The 16,894-nt window shown below is 36.0% G+C and overlaps 1 protein-coding gene and 1 pseudogene across 3 annotated transcripts in view; both read left to right on the top strand.

Annotated features, from left to right (window-relative positions):
* The window catches only part of PSMD14 (proteasome 26S subunit, non-ATPase 14), a 109,963-nt gene that overhangs the window by 42,382 nt on the left and 50,687 nt on the right, over positions 1–16,894 (top strand). For all 3 annotated transcript variants that reach the window (XR_014830506.1, XM_003359536.6, XM_013984188.3), the window contains 3 exons: positions 13,470–13,541; positions 13,760–13,879; positions 16,546–16,616. Coding sequence is in view for 2 of the 3 variants with exons in the window: in XM_003359536.6 (XP_003359584.2) it covers positions 13,470–13,541; positions 13,760–13,879; positions 16,546–16,616 (263 nt within the window). In the remaining variant the exon portion in view is untranslated. The remainder of the gene's footprint in view (positions 1–13,469; positions 13,542–13,759; positions 13,880–16,545; positions 16,617–16,894) is intronic.
* LOC146395948 (ribosomal protein uL24-like pseudogene) lies at positions 11,925–12,539 on the top strand (annotated as a pseudogene).

A 16,894-nucleotide genomic window follows, 5' to 3' on the forward strand; every position in this document is an offset into this window, starting at 1 on the left:
ACTAATAGTGTTAACAAATTTGTTAAAAGGCCTGAGTAGGTAACACTTTGAGGTGTTAGTTTTTATCCTGTTATAACGGCAAATGTCTTTTTTTTTTTTTTTTTTTTTTTTTAACACTTAGTCAACAAGGGCTACCCAAGTAAAAGTCACAGCTTTTTATGCTGGATCAGATTTTAACCTTCTAAATGGGGGGGAAAAATCCCACAAAACACACACACAAAAATCCCATGTCTCATTTAATTTAACCGCATTTAAAATTTGTGGACCCGAATGATTATTTCTGTTTTGCGACAGATCAAAACTCATTGTACAGAGGTAAGTTTGATGCCCTAGTGGGGTTCATAATAGATATTATATCACTGGTTGGGTATATTTTCACATATGTATAAAGGTCAGTCACACCACTTGTGCCTATGGCTTGTCTCTTTCACCCTCCAGTTCTGTTAGATAGCTGACTGATACTCTTAGTCAATTTAAAGGTATGGATTTCCCCCCACCCCACCCCACCCCTGCCTAACTCCTTTTAAACAGACTTAAAGAGTCAGACTTAACTTTAATTGATTTCACAGTTGCCTGTAGGATTTGCATATTGAGAATTTATGTAGCAAAATTATTTCAATTTCTTGTTTGTGTGAGAGGTATGTGTGTTTAGTTCCATGTTTTTCTACAGCTATATTTAAATCGTATTCTAATTTTCAAATTGTAACATTCATTTAAGTTAGTAGGCTATAAAGTTGTAGAACATTCAGATGTTATGTGTTGTCAGTGGTCTGTGTGTTTCGTGTGTGAAATACAGACCAATTTTCTTTAGTTTTTCATTTTCTTTTTCTGTTGCTTAATACCACTTTAGTTATAACACTACCTTCAATTATTTCAATAGTTGTTTATAAAGAATCTTGGAGCTTAAGTTCCATGATGTTCAGTCTTGTAAAAAATGACTTTTTGTGTTTGTTTATTATAGTGGTAAGGTAGTTGTTATAAGGTCAAAAGAGTTATTAACTTGAATAATTTATATACCATGTAAGTTGGTAATTTTAGAGCTAGGCTGTTGATTAAACACTAGAAAGAAACATTTTCTTCATTATTTATTTTTTATAATAATAGCCTAAGCCAGTGTTTAAAATTCAAAAAATATTTGGGCCAGGCTTTCATTTGATTTATATCATTGTGTAGTTTTTTAGTTTACTCAGCATTCAGCTTAGTTTCTTAAATGTAATAAATTCTCAATAAATGAAAAATAAAGTATTTCAAATTCTGTATATTTATTCAGATTTTTTAATCCTATGAATGGAACATATATAATTTGTCATTATATGTGATCACCATATGTCCATTTTAGTTTAATATAAACATAGCCTCACAATAGTTGATTTAAATCAAAAGTTTGTGTTAGTTTCTACTTGTGAATTTTTTTTTCTCATTGAAGTCATAGGATTGTAAATAAGAGACATGAGGGCAAGGGTAATTGAAGGAATTTTGGAGTTTTCTATGAGTGAGGAATGAAAACCCATCCTGTCTGTTTTCCTGGTAGCACCTCCTAACCCTGGGAATCCCTCCCTGGGCCCACTACTGATTCATTATCCTGACTGTTCCTACTCTGTGCATTTTTCCTCCTTGAATTCTGACCCACACTGTTTTCCCCCTTGAGTTATAGAGCTATATACCTCAGTATCTTTATTTGCCTAGGATATAGCCATCTAACACCTCAAGTATTGAAGCTTCTTACTTGATAGCTCTGCTTCTGTAATGAATTAGTGGTCCTCCTTTTGTTGTTGTGTGTGTTTATTTACTCACGTTTTTTAATTTTTATTTTATGGCTGCACCTGTGGTTCGTAGAAGTTCCCAGGCCAGGTATTGAATCTAAACCACAGATGCAACCTACGCCACAGCTGCAGCAATGCCAGATCCTTTAACTCACTGCACTGAGCCAGGGATGGAACTTGTACCTCGGCAGCAACCAGAGCCACTTCAGTTGGATTACTCAGTTCTTTAAAATACATTAAAGAATACTCAAATAACTTTGTGTGCTTATGTATATACAACCACGATTTGAATAAGGTGGTATGTTTGTGAACTGTACTTGCCTAATTATTTTTCTATCATTTTTATGTTGTGACTTTTTACAAAGCTGCAGCAGTTCCCACTGTGGCTCAGTGGAAATGAATCTGACTAGTATCCATGAAGATGCAGGTTCGATCCCTGGCCTTGCTCCGTGGGTTAAGGATCAGACATTGCTGTAAGCTGTGGTGTAGGTTGAAGATGCAGCTCGAATCCAGCGTTGCTGTGGCTGTGGTGTAGGCTGCCAGCTGTAGCTCTGATTGGACCGCTAGCCTGGGAACCTCCATATGCTGTGGGTACAGCCATAAAAAGACAAAATAAATAAATAAATAAAAAGTTAATTTGAAAAGCTGTAAATGTTATGTGTGACTTAAATGTCCTACATTTTATTTTATTTTTTATGTTTATTTTTAAAATTTTTTATCTTTATTTTTCTTTCATTTTTATGGCTGCACCCACAGCATGTGGAAGTTCCTGGAAACAGAGATGGAACCTGCACTTCTGTAGCAACCCGAGCTGCTGTAGTCAGATTCTTAACCCACTGTGCCACAGTGGGAACTTCTCCTATGGTGTATTTTAATAAAAAGGCATATTTTTGTTTTCACAGTAGTGTACATACTATAAGTAAATTCAGTAGTGCCTTTCCTCTGCAAAGCCCCTGTGCCCATCTAGATTTCAGAAAATAAAGGGAGGTGCAGACATGTTCCCTGTTCTCAGTGGGCATACTAACTGCTTTGGGGTAGAAAGAACATCTCAAGTCATATTTCCATTTTCTTTAACAGGAAATGGTTTCAGGTGGCAGATGATTCTAAAATTATAAACAATGGAAAGGAACTAAGCTTTCTGAATAAAAGTAGATTTGGGCATTTGAAAATGGGATGCTATGCTGTAGTGGAAAGAGCACATTTCTAGAAGTCAGAAATTGTGTTTTGGTCCTGATGATCTATGCCAGTATACGTTTCATCTGTCTTTCTAACTACATTTTAAGCTTCTTGAAGCCTTCATTTAACCATATAGCTATAGTGCTGGGCACATGGTAGGTACTTAAGTATTATTTGGAGTGTGGGCTTGATCTTTGCCTTTATGTTTGAAAAAATGATAAATTTTTTCAGAGCCTGTAAAAGAAACTCCAGATTTTTCTCTGAGAAGACCATGTGGACCATGGAATGATTCAGAAAACTTCAGGTTAAACAAAAATAAACAGTTTTTTTCCTACTCCAGGATTCTTCCTAGAGCCTTTAATATTCTATCATGCAACAAATTTGGGAGGTAGAAAGAATATTCCGAAGTTCCTGTCATGGCTCAGTGGTTAACGAATCCAACTAGGTTGCGGGTTCGATACCTGGCCTTGCTCAGTGGGTTAAGGATCTGGCATTGCCATGAGCTGTGGTGTAGGTCTCAGACGCAGCTCAGATCCTGCGTTGCTGGCTCAGATGCTTTGTTGCTCTGGCTCTGGCGTAGGCTGGCGGCTACAGCTCCGATTGGACCCCTAGCCTGGGAACCTCCATATGCTGTGGGAGCGGCCCTAGAAGAAAGGCAAAAGACAAAAAAAAAAAAAAAAGAAAATACAGTATATGCAAACCTCCTTAAGTAGAAGTGAACTCTATAGATGGTATTTTCTTGAAATTTTTTCCCCCAAAATGAATATTTAAAAAAAAAATCTTTGTCCTAATGCAGAAAAAGAAGTAATTGATAAAACTTGCTGATGTATTACATACAAAGACTGAAGGAGAGTCAACAAAAATTTTGCCTAGGTTTCTAGTTTGAGACCCAAGATAATTAATTATAAGTTATTAAGTTTAGTTTGTAGAGAAACGTGAGTTTGATTTCGAAGATACTGAATTTGAGATGTCTTCCTTGGGAAACAATATGATGATTGGTAATATTACTAAGTTTGTAGGAAACCCCAAAATACCACACCTGATCTATATCAGTCATTAAATGTTTGAGCTCCTTCTGTAACATTTTACCAATTTGAACCACTTTTACATTTGAATAACTCAAATTATAGGGAACTCATTAACTTAAACTCTTCTTTAGATAGCTTTGACCAATAAAAGGTTTTTCTTATATTGAACCCAAATTCAGTCTTCCCATAGCTTCATTCCATTAGTCCATAGTTCTGCAAACTATGTAGTCTAAATCAGTGGCTCACAGATTTTAGCAAGCATCAGAATTACCTGGAAGACTTTCTAAAAACCCAGATTTCTGGGCTCTTCCCCCAGAATTTCTGACTCAGTAGGACTGTGCATTTATAACAGATTCCCAGGTGATGCCGATGTGTCTGGTTTCAGGATTGCACTTTGAGAGCTATTAGCCTGAACTTTGTCTGACAGCTTTTCATGTATATGAAGATAGCTGTTTTGTACCTTAAGTCTTTTCCAAGCTTCATCAAGGTCTTTCGAACATTTCCTATATGTCATGATTTTAAGCAACTTTCCTGTACTGGTAGCTCAGATTCTGAGTGTGAAGAACTCTGAAGTGAAATCTGTTACATATAGTCAAGAGCCAACCAATAAAAGACTTTCAGTGTTCTGAAACACTTGCATTGGTAAATATTGAAGTTTATGTGGTTGTTTTAGAGGTTAGTTCCTAATTTACCTCTGTTTGTTAGCATAGCCTCCAGGAAAGGGGAGAAATCTGCCTCCACGTGAGTGTACATAGCAACCAAACTCCTTTCTGTTAGCTTTTTTTTAAAATTAGGAGACGGTTCCTTCAGTATTCAGTAGAGCAGCTGGCTAGGGTACTTTTAAGGTAATATTGCTGATTAAGATGGCTAGAGCCATTGGAGATCTCTGAGACAGAAGCTTTCAATAGTATTTTTAAATTATTAGTTGTTCTTTTGTTTTTAGGTTTATCTGCATTATTAAAAGAACTATCATGAATGTTCTGGTTCATGCAAACATCTCTGTTTATTTACTTAATTTATAGGAGTGCAAAAGCAGGTTAAAAAGTTTGTGCAATTGTAAGGCTCTTGATATACATTGCTCAGTTGCTTTTCTGATAAATTATACTAATTCACATTTCCACCAACAGTGCTGAGAGTGTCTCTTTTATCATACCTACTCCAAAATTGGGCATTGTAAAGCTCGTTTGATAGGAAAACAACAACAACGTCTTAATGTGTTAATTGGCATTTCTTAATTAAAAGGGGTCAGCTAGTGAGGATGAACATTTTTCATATGTTATTTCATTATTTCTTACGTAATTAGTTGCATTATGTTCTTTGCCCATGTTTCCATTAAGACTTTAGTATCTGCTAACTTGTGTATTGACTTTTTGTCATTGATCAGGCAACAATTTTTTCAGGTTTTTAAAAACTTTTTTAGTACAGGCATACCTCGCTTTATTGAACTTCACTTTATTGTGCTTTGCAGATAATTGTGTTGTTGGTTTTGGGTTTTTTTTTTTTTTTTTTTTTTTTTTTTGGTCTTTTTTAGGGCTGCACCTGAGGCATATGGAGGCTCCCAGGCTAGGGGTTGAATTGGAGCTGTAGCCACCGGCCTATGCCACAGCCACAGCACTGCTGGATCCAAGTTGCATCTGTGACCTACACCACAGCTCACAGCAGCGCCTGATCCTTAACCCACTGAATGAGGCTAGGGATCGAACCTGCGTCCTCATAAATGCAAGTCAAATTCATTTCCACTGAACCATGACCGGGAACTCCATGTTTTGTTTTTTTTTTTAATTGAAGATTTGTGGCAACACTGCATTGAACAAGTCTATTGGTGCCCTTTTTCTAATAGCATCAGCTCAATGTCTCTGTCATGCTTTGGTAATTCTCAGTATTTCATACCCTCTACCAGCAAAAAGAATATTATTCACTGAAGGCTCAGATGATGGTTAGCTTTTTTTTTTTTTTTTTTTTGGCATAAACTGTTTGTTTTTGTCCTTCAGGGCTGCACCGCAGCCTATGAAAGTTCCCAGGCTAGGGGTCGAATCAGAGCTGCAGCTGCAGGTCTTAACCACAGCCACAGCAACATGGGATCTAAGCTATGTCTGTGATCTATGCTGCAGCTCATGGCAATGCCAGATCCTTAACCCACTGAGTGAGGCCAGGGATCAAACCCGCATCCTCATGGATACTGGTCAGGTTCATTATCCCTGAGCCATGACCAGAACTCCAGCAATAAGTATTTTTTAATTAAAGTGTGTACATTTTTTTAGACATAATACTATTGCATTGTTTTTTTGAGTTGACTTTGTATCATTCTACTTTACTAGATTTACTTATTAGATCTAATTTTTTTTTTTGGTGGAGTCTTTAGGATTTTCTATGTATAAGATCATGTCATCTGCAAATGGAGATAATTTTACTTTTTCCTTTCTAGTTGGATGCCTTTTATTTCTTTTTGTTGCCTAATTTCTCTGGATAGAACTTCTAGTACTGTGTTGAATAGAAGTGGTGAAAGCAGGCATCCTTGCCTTGTTCCTCCTCTTAGAGGAAGTGCTTAGTCTTTCACCAATGGGGACATTATATTCACTGTGGGCTTTTCATATACGGCTTTTATGATATTGAAATATTGTCTTCTATACCTAGTTTATTGAGTACTTATCGTGAAAGGGTGTTGAATTTTGTTAGAAGTTTTTTCTGCATCAGTTGAGATGCATCAGGGAGATGATTTTTCCTTTCATTTTGTTAATGTAGTGTATTACATTGGTCAGTTTTTGACAAGCTTTTTGGAGGTGGGGGCAGGGAGGCAGTGCCCACAGCATATAAACTTTCTCAGACCAGGAATCAAACCCATGCCACAGCAGTGACCCAAGCCGCTTCAGTGATATTTTAAGGTCCTTAACTTGCTGTGCCACAAGGTAACTCCCATGTTGGTCAGTTTTGTATGTTGAACCATCCCTGAATTGCAGGTTTTTATCCCACTTGGTCTTATGTATAGATAGCCTGTTGAATATGCTGCTGAGTTCTGTTTGATAATGTTTTGTAGAGGATATTTGTACCAATATTTATAGGAGATACTGGTCTGTAATTTTTTTCATTTTTAGTGTCTTTGGTTTGGGTATCAGGGTAAATGCTGGCCTTATAGAATGAATTAGGAAGTGTTCCCTTCACCAGTATTTTTATCATGCTTTTGGTTATGGTTTGATTTTTAAAAATTTTTTTTGTTTTAATTTTTTTTCTTTTTGTCTTTTTTTGCCTTTTCTAGGGCTGCTCCTGCGGCACCTGGAGGTTCCCAGGCTAGGGGTCTAATCGGAGCTGTAGCCACCGGCCTACGCCAGAGCCACAGCAACGCAGGATCCGAGCCGCATCTCAGCCTACACCACAGCTCACAGCAACGCCAGATCCTTAACCCACTGAGCAAGGCCAGGGATTGAACCTGCACCCTCACGGTTCCTAGTCTGATTCGTTAACCACTGAGCCACAACGGGAATTCCTGATTTTTTTAAAATGTAAATCATTAATCTATCCAGGTAGTGATAATGTGATATGGAGAAACAAATTTAGTTTTAAATGTTTTCCGTACTTAACAGTTAGAAAAGTTAAAATAGAATATGTTCAATTCTGTAGTGGTAACTAAAATAGAATATGTTTGATTCTATATCTTCTATTCTACTGATTCCAAATAGTTTTCTAGAATTTTATTATTATGATACCTATTTTTAAATGACTTTCCTCTCTTTGAATGATCAGAATGTGTGCCAAAATGCAATGTACCTAGTCCATGGCTCCACGTTTTTCTCAACTTGGGTCATCCTTGATTATAGCTATATAGGCTCTTACATAACTATCCTACCTCAGTTTCCAGGGCCTTTGTTGGGGTTTTCTTCACCTTCATTGCCTGGTTGTGTGCTGTTCTGAACAGATAAGCATGATGATAGAAAAATGATAACGTATTCACTGCTACCAGAGGTCATTAATATCTGTCCCATAGACAGTGTTTTACACGGATTGCCTTTTCTCCCCCATCTTTGTGATGTAGTTCACTGCTATAAACCATTCTCTACTTCTTGCCAAGTTGTTTTTCTGGGGAATTTGTTCTGATTAGATCAAGAAACAGTAATGGAGTGAGTGGGACAACACGAAATATCACTGACTGCTGTCTCAAAAAACACCCATAGAGAAACCCATAGAGAAACCAGCTTCTTGGTTTTCTTTAGTATGTTTCTGAACCAAAACATAGTGAAAGAGGAGCTAAGGATCTTTATGTATCCTTGTTCTCTCTCCCAGCTAACTAGTGGGTATTTTTTGTTCTGTTCCTTTGCCCTGTACTACCTCAACTTGTTCATTCTTTTTTTTTTTTTTCAACCAATACGTAATGAGTTCTTACTATGTGCCAGCATTTTGACAAGTACAAGATATCTGTATATCTATCTATCTATCTATATATTTCTTCTTCTTCTTCTTCTTTTCCTTCCTTCCTTCCTCCCTCCCTCCCTCCCGTCCTTCCTTTCCCTCCTCCCCTTCCTTCCTTCCTTGTCTCACCGGAGGCATATAGATGTTCCTAGGCCACGAATTGAATCCGAGCCACAGATGTGGCAATGTGAGACCTTTAACCCACTGTCCCAGCCCGGGGATTGAACTGGCGCCACCACAAAGATAACCAGATTCTCAACCTACTGTGCCATAGCAGAAACTCCAGTATAGGATATATATAATGTTGAGTAAAATGGAATATTTCTTCTTTTATTGATGGCAGAAATAGTTTTTGAACTTTGTCAACAATGTATTTTGGTGATGGTGTGCTGTTTTATTTCCCTATTTTTTTTCTTTCTTAATAATTATTTTCTGGAAAGTCGACAAAGCCTATGTTGAAAACGATAGCCTCCAGTTTTAAATTCTTTGTCATAGGCATTTTTAATTCTTTAATTTTTTTTATAACTCAATGAATTTTTTTACATTTATAGTTACACAATGATCATCACAACCCAGTTTTACAGCATTTCCATCCCAAACCCTCAGTGCATCCTCTTACCCCTCAACCTGTCTCATTTGGAAACCATAAGTTTTTCAAAGTATGTGAGTCAGTATCTCTTCTGCAGAGAAGTTCATTGTGTCCTTTTTTCAGATTCCACATGTCAGTGAAAGCATTTGATGTTGGTGTCTCATTGTATGGCTGACTTCACTTAGCACGATAATCTCTTAGTCCATTCATGTTGCTAAAAATGCCGTTATTTCTTTCCTTTTAATGGCTGAGTAATATTCTGTTGTGTATATGTACAACATCTTGATCCATTCCTTTGTCGATGGACATTTAGGTTGTTTCCATGTCTTGGCTATTGAAAAGAGTGCTGCAATGAACATTGGAGTACATGTATCTTTTTGAGTCATGGTTTTCTCTGGGTAGTTGCCCAGGAGTGGGATTGCTGGATCAAATGGTAGTTCTATTTTTAGTTTTCTGAGGAACCTCCATACTGTTTTCCATAGTGGTTGCACCCAATTACATTCCCACCAACAGTATAATAGGGTTCCCTTTTGTTCACACCATCTCCAACACTTACTGTTTGTAGACTTTTTGATGGTGGCTATTCTGGCTGTTGTAAGGTGGTACCTCATAGTGGTTTTGATTTACATTTCTCTAACAATGAGTGATGTTGAACATCTTTTCATGTGTTTTTTTGGCCATCTTATGCCTTTGTTGGGAATCATCTGTTTATATCCTCTGCCCATTTTTTGATGGGGTTGTTTGTTTTTTTGGTATTGAGCAGTAGGAGGTGTTTATAAATTTTGCAGATGAATCCCTTGTCAGTTGCTTCATTTGCAAATATTTTCTCCCATTCTGTGGCTTGTCTTTTTGTTTTGTTTAGGGTTTCCTTTGTTGTGCAGAAACTTTTAAGTTTAATTAAGTCCCATTTGTTTATTTTTGTTTTTATTTTCATTACTCTAGGAGATGGGTCTGAGAAGATGTTGCTGTCGTTTATGTTGGAGAGTGTTTGGCCTGTTTTCCTTTAAGAGTTTTATAGTATCTGGTCTTTAATCCATTTTGAATTTATTTTTGTGTATGGTGTTAGGAAGTATGTTAATTTCATTCTTTTCCATGTGGCTGTCCAGTTTTCCCAGCACCACTTATTGAAGGGGCTGTCTTTTCTCCATTGTATATCCTTACCTCCTTTGTCATAGATTAGTTGGCTATAGGTGTGTGGGTTTAATTCTGGGCTTTCTATCCTGTTCCACTGATCTATATTTCTGTCTTTGTGACAGTACCATGTGGTTTTGATGATTGTTGCTTTGTAGTATAATCTGAAGTCAGGGAGCCTGATTCTTCTAGCTTCATTTTTCTTTTTCAGGATGTCTTTGGCTATTCTGGGTCTTTTGTGCTTCCAGACAAACTTTAAAATATTTTGTTCAAGTTCTATGAAAAATGTCCTTGGTAATTTGATAGGGATTGTATTGAATCTGTAGATTGCCTTGGGTAGTATAGTCATTTTGATAATATTGACTCTTCCAATCCAAGAGCATGGTATGCTTTTCCAGCTGTTTGTGTCATCTTTGATTTCTTTCATCAGTGTCTTATAATTTTCAGAGTACAAGCCTTTTGTATATTTAGGTAGGTTTATTTTTAAGTATTTTATTCTTTTTGATGCAGTGGTAAATGGGATTGTTTCCCTAATTTCTCTTTCTGATCTTTCATTGTTAGTATATAGAAATGCAGTTGATTTCCATGTATTTTGTACCCTGCACTTTGCCAAATTCATTGATGAGCTCTAACAGTTTTCTGATAAAGTCTTTAGGATTCTCTTAGTATAGTATCATGTCATCTGCAAATAGTGATCATTTTACTTCTTCCTTCCTGATTTGTATTTCTTTTATTTCTTTTACTTCTCTTATTGTCATGGCTAGGACTTCTAAAACTATGTTGAATAGTAGTGGCAAGAGCAGACATCCTTGTCTTGTTCCTGATCTCCGTGGGAATTCTTTTAGCTTTTCACCACTGAGAATGATGTTAGCTCTGGGTTTGTCATATATTGCCTGTATTATGTTGAGGTAGGTTCCCTCTATTGTCATAGGCATTTTTTAAGTTGCAATTACTCAGGAAATAATTTTTATGAATACAGTGTTCCTTATCCTGACCAGAAAGTATTATTTCCTCCCAAACCTCTCATGACAATTAATTTACAAGTGTCCCCTCTTTTTTCTTAAACTTTCTTTGATGAATAAAATTAGTATTATTAACAAATTTATCATGTTTTACATGACAACCTCAACAAATGTTTTGTCATGATAGCACTTAGCTTACTTTGGAATTTTCACATAGTTTTGAAAGGTAAGCGGTAAATCTGCATTAGGTGATAATAGATGAAGAATTTAGTTATTTAAAAAATTTATTATCTGGCATTTATTATTAAAAATATAATTTGAGGGATTTTCTTTTTCTCACCACTTGGTATATAAGGAAACGGAGATAATGTTTGTATGTGATTCTTTTTTTTTAAATTTATTTTTTATTGTTATTTCCCCCAACGCACTTTTTTTTTTTCCCACTGTACAGCATGGGGACCCAGTTACACATACATGTATACATAATTTTTTCTCCCATTGTCATGCTGTGTTGTAAATATCTAGACATAGTTCTCAGTGCTACACAGCAGGATCTCATTGTAAATCCTTTCCATGAGCAATAGTTTGCATCTGTTGACCCCAAGCTCCTAATCCCTCCCACTCCCTCCCTCTCCCCCTGGGCAAGCACAAGTCTATTCTCCAAGTCCGTGATGTACGTGATTCTTATATTTAGAGAAAAATTTTTTCTAGAACTTTTTATACTTAATACTTTCAGTAAATATTATGAGCTTTTAAATAAAAAAAGAATTACAAATTTAGCATCTAAGAAGACAAGATTACATACAGACCTATACATGTGAAAGGTAATAAGTAAAGCGTTGTTTAATTTTAGAAGTAAGCATATTGATAAAAATGAGATAGAGTATTGACTTACAATTTAAATAACTAACATGTTCATTATATAATTTGTAATAATGCTATGTTAAGGAAAGGGAACTTTAGCGCTTCCCTTTTAAGGTCATTGCCGAAGTGCCAGCAGCCAGAATGAAGTTCAGTCTCTTTGGGACTCCTGATCGAAGCAAGAACCGTAGAAGGCATTTCAGCGCACATTCACAGGAAGATTATGTCTTCTCTTTCTAAAGAGCTGAGACAGATGTGCAATGTTCCATCCATTCCCACCTGAAAGGATAATGAACTTTAGGTTGCACAAGGGCACTACAAAGGGGCAGCAAATTGGCAAAGTAGTCCAGGTTTACAGGAAGAAATATTTCACCTACATTGAACAAGTATAGTGGGAGAAGGCTAATGGTACAACCATCCATGTGGGCATTCACCCCAGCAAGGTGGTTTTCACTAGACTAAAACTGGACAAAGAATGCAAAAAGATCCTCCAACATAAAGCCAAATCACACCAATTGGAAAGGAAAAGGGCAAATATAAGGAAGAAATGATTGAGAAGGTGCAGAAATAAAATAATCTTGTGTAAAACTTTCATTAAAAACTGTTAAAATGAGGAAAAAAAAAAAAAGGAAAGGGAACTTAAAGCAAAACAGGACTTGGCAGTTATAAGTCATATCTCATTTTAGTTTCCCAGACTGTCCAGTATTATAAAACAAGAAATTTTCTGTAGGCACTGACTGGGGAAGCATTACAAAATCATAGTCTTCTTGAGGGTGAGCACTATATGTAGGTTTCTTTGTGCAACGCATGTTACAGTCAAAAGAGGTTTGGTGCTTTTGATGAAGAAGGTAGAATCCTTAGGGAAAAACATGGTAAGGAAAAACATGGTATCTTCTTAAGATATAATAAGACTGATAGAAATATTTGTTTTAAAGATAGCTATCAGGATTTGGAAGCATTTTATGTTACGTACACCATTCACATCTGGGGCAGTTGGATAAATTCGATGTTGTGTAGGAGAGGGGAACAACTTCATCAGGTGAAGTGCAGAATATGTTGTTCACAGCTCTTTCACCTAGGGATTAAAAGTCTTCTCTCCCCACCACTCCTCCCCTTCACCCTCCCATACCCTCCTATCTACAGAGATCCCTCAGCCCTAATCTACCTTCGTGCTGGCCTTAGCTGAAAATCAAGCTCAGAGAATTTACTGTTTGTGTTGGACGTTCAGTTAATCATACTAGTCCAACAGCAGTTTACATTCACACTGAGATAAAAAACATGGCTAATTGGCGCATTGTAGCTGTTTTGTAGTGGAGGTAAATTAGCATTGCTGCAAGATTCAAGCATTATATCCACTGGACACTTGCCTAAGTTTGATGTTTTCTGCAGGTTTGATATTTTCTAGCTTGGTTTGATTATTCGTGTTGTAAGTGAATTAAAGGATACTTAACATATTTTCCCTAAACGCTTTTAAGATGATCGTGTTTAAATAAATGTAACTTTTAATTTTAAATTCATAAATTCCGTGTATTTATATATGATTTATACTTATTTCTAGGGGCCACCTACAGATGCTCCTGCTGTGGACACAGCAGAACAAGTCTATATCTCTTCCCTGGCACTATTGAAAGTAAGTATTGAATGTAAATACTTGTTTTAGAGAGCTCTGCTGCTTGCACTGTATCTTTTAGTTTGTAATAGTTTTCACGTTAATCCTCTCATACATAAGCTGTTGTTTTAGGTACATCTATAGAGTATGTTTCCAGTGAAATGCAATTGGGTTATGAATTTATTTTAAAAAGGGTCCAAAGATCTCAAAGCTTTGTGTCTCTATCTTCCTCTTTACAGATGTTAAAACATGGTCGCGCTGGAGTTCCAATGGAAGTTATGGGTCTGATGCTTGGAGAATTTGTTGATGATTACACCGTCAGAGTGATTGATGTGTTTGCTATGCCACAGTCGGGAACAGTGAGTACTTTCATGGTTGCCTGCTGCAAGTAAATTTGTTTCTTTTCTTTTCTTATGCAGAATAACTCATCATATTGTAATTTTCTCTTTATGATAGGAAAAATTCATCATAAGACTAATGATAGGAAATTTTATATTGTAGTGAATTAAATCATTGATCTTTTAAATGCATCATAAATTCCCTATAGGTCCACAAACTGAGTGATGCTAACAGTCTCTTTCCTTGTACCTTCAGCTTTAACTAGCAACACATTCTGGGTTTATAAATTAGTTACGTTAAGATAGTAGAATATTAGTTTGATTAGTTTGAACACTAGGTTCAAATGATTTTAGTGACTCTCTTAATTAGATTTTTAATTCACGTGCATTATCCAATCCTCATGTTTTGTTCTGATTGTTTTGAAATATGGCTCTTACAATATTCTATATATGGTGATAGATGACTCTTAAGCTTTTCTGATGCAAAATGTTAAGTTTCAGAAACCCAAAACACCATGACAAACTTTAGTTCTTTTTGCCTAGGTATGGTAATTTGCTTATAGAAGAAGTGTATTGAATGTAGATTTTGAAAGTCCTCTACTCTGCTCCTTTAGAGCTCATTGTTCTTTCTGGGAGTTTTTTGTTTTGTTTTGTTGTTTTGTTTAATTCGTTGGACTTGTAGATAGGTGTATATTCAGATTTTTTTTTAAATGGCCAAAAAACAACTGTTCTACTTCCCTTCTCATCTATTTGCCTAGGAATATATATTTACTTGATGAATTTTTTTCTCTAATATGCAACACTGTTCTTATTGAGCCTTGTAAAATATCTGGATTAAAGAAATTGTCATAAAACTGTTTGCTCTGCTTGAGGCTCTTTACTGTGAGTATACTTTGATAAAGTGAATGCTAGAGAAAAACAAATCCTATTTTAAAATAATGAAGTGTATATGTGTATATATACATATACATACCTATATATAATAAACATTTTTGTTCTTGTTCTGTTTTGTTTGCTACTTCAGCAGTATGTGGAAGGTCCCAGGCCAGGGGTCAGACCCATGCCAGAGCAGTGACATCGCCAGATCTTTAACCCACAGGGCCACCAGGGAACTCTATGATAAGCACTTTAAATAGAGTAGTTGCTGCAGAATACAGTGTATTTATAAATAATGCAAAATACAGAAAAAGACACAAGTTTTTTTCTCCAAATAGATCAGTTTGTTGAGGTAAAGTAATTTAGACCTGCAGATTTTGTCCACCTGGATTTATATCCATTGTATTTATTTTGTGTATTTGGGCATAGAGAAATACACTCCATATTACCTAAAGATATAGGTTTAAATCTTAGACTATTATTACTTGTATCTATTTTTTTATGTCAGAATATATGAAGCATACTAAAATAAAAGCATTTTGTTATTTCTGTTATGTATCGTCCTTAGTCGATGTTCATTATAAAAAGGGTTGTTAAGCTTTAATATCATGTATTTATTTGTAAATGCTTACTTGACAACATAAAATAGAGTTAGGGTTAGGGTTAGGGAATATTAGAATATTATATTTGATCCCTAGGTTCACTCCGTGTATTAGAATTGGAAAGTTTTTCTTCTAGCCTAAGAGTTAGCAAACTTTTTCTGTAAAGACATATGTCTCTGTCTCCTATTCCTGGTTTATTTATTTTTTTTAAACCACCCTTTAAAATGTAAAAAAAAAATCTTAGCCTGTAGGCAGCAGATTGCATACCCCTGTTCTTGAGGATGCACTCTCAATTAGAATTCAAAATACTGTTTGTTTTGGTGGGAAGAAGTACTTATGTTAACTGGTTTGTTTAAATAGATTAGACTTAAATTCCTGATGTTAAAGGAAAGCCTGGAGGGAACTATAATGGCAGTGATCTCTCCCTGGAGAGATGATATGAATGCCTTTAGTTCTTCATATCCTAAAATTTTCTTTTGGTTGAACTAGTGAAATAATGCAACATTTAAAAGACTTGATTACAGATTGTCTCTTGTGGGGAATTTTTTGTGAATGCTTTCATATTTGAGGTAATAATCAAAAGTATATATTTCCCTCCAATTGTCTAATCTACCAAGTAGTCCTAACTAAAGCACAGAACTTCCTCCCCACCCCTCAGAAAATGAATGCAACTCTGGGAAAACTAATAAATTACTTTCCTTCCTCAATGTGTTTACTGGGGGGTGGGGGTGAGGGGGAAGAGAGAGAAACTTGAGGCTGTTGCTTATTATAGTAGAATAGTTGTAGAACTTTGGATGAGATGTACTGAGACCTAGTGCTTATCAGTTATCAAAGGATGACAGGAAGTATGCTTGCCTAGATAGTGCTAACCAAAAAATAGTTGGTTTACCTATCGGGGTTATTTCTTTGTGTGTGTGTGTGTGTGTGTGTGTGTGTGTGTGTGTGTGCGCGCGCGCACACATTAGTCATGATCTTAAACTCTTTTAAAGGGTCTTGTAAATTATCCTAACTCATTAGCGTTAGCAGTTTGGTACTTGGCAAATTTAGAAGTTTTATTGCTGTATGGTTTATAATCAGATGACTTGAGTGGGTATCAAATATGGTTACCAAAACCTGCATAGGTTTTTAGCTTTTTGTTCATTACATTGTAATATAAAATTTTTTTTCATTGTTATAGAAGCTCATCATTTTTCTTTCTCTCTAAACCAGGGTGTCAGTGTAGAAGCAGTTGATCCAGTGTTCCAAGCCAAAATGTTAGATATGTTGAAGCAGACAGGAAGGTAAGTATTTCCAATGATTATATAATGGAATAAGAGGAAATATTTTCAGAATCGTATCTCGAGATTTTAGATGTTTATGAATATCACTCCTAGAAAAAAAAGCATATGGTTAAAGTATCACCATCAGTGCTCTGCACCACCTATCTAGTATCTCTTTCCTCTAGGATCACAGAAGTTTGCCAGTCAGAAAACTATCTCATGTTAAAATTCTCAGCAGTTATATAGCAAACTGTAGCTTCCCTCTGTTTAGCATATAGAGCTACTCTCTAGTCACTTAT

This window comes from Sus scrofa, chromosome 15, assembly GCF_054392235.1.
Source record: "Sus scrofa isolate SSC_HxYL_T2T_F1_AM1 chromosome 15, Sscrofa_HxYL_maternal_Yorkshire_Landrace_v2.0, whole genome shotgun sequence".
NCBI classification, from domain to species: domain Eukaryota; kingdom Metazoa; phylum Chordata; class Mammalia; order Artiodactyla; family Suidae; genus Sus; species Sus scrofa.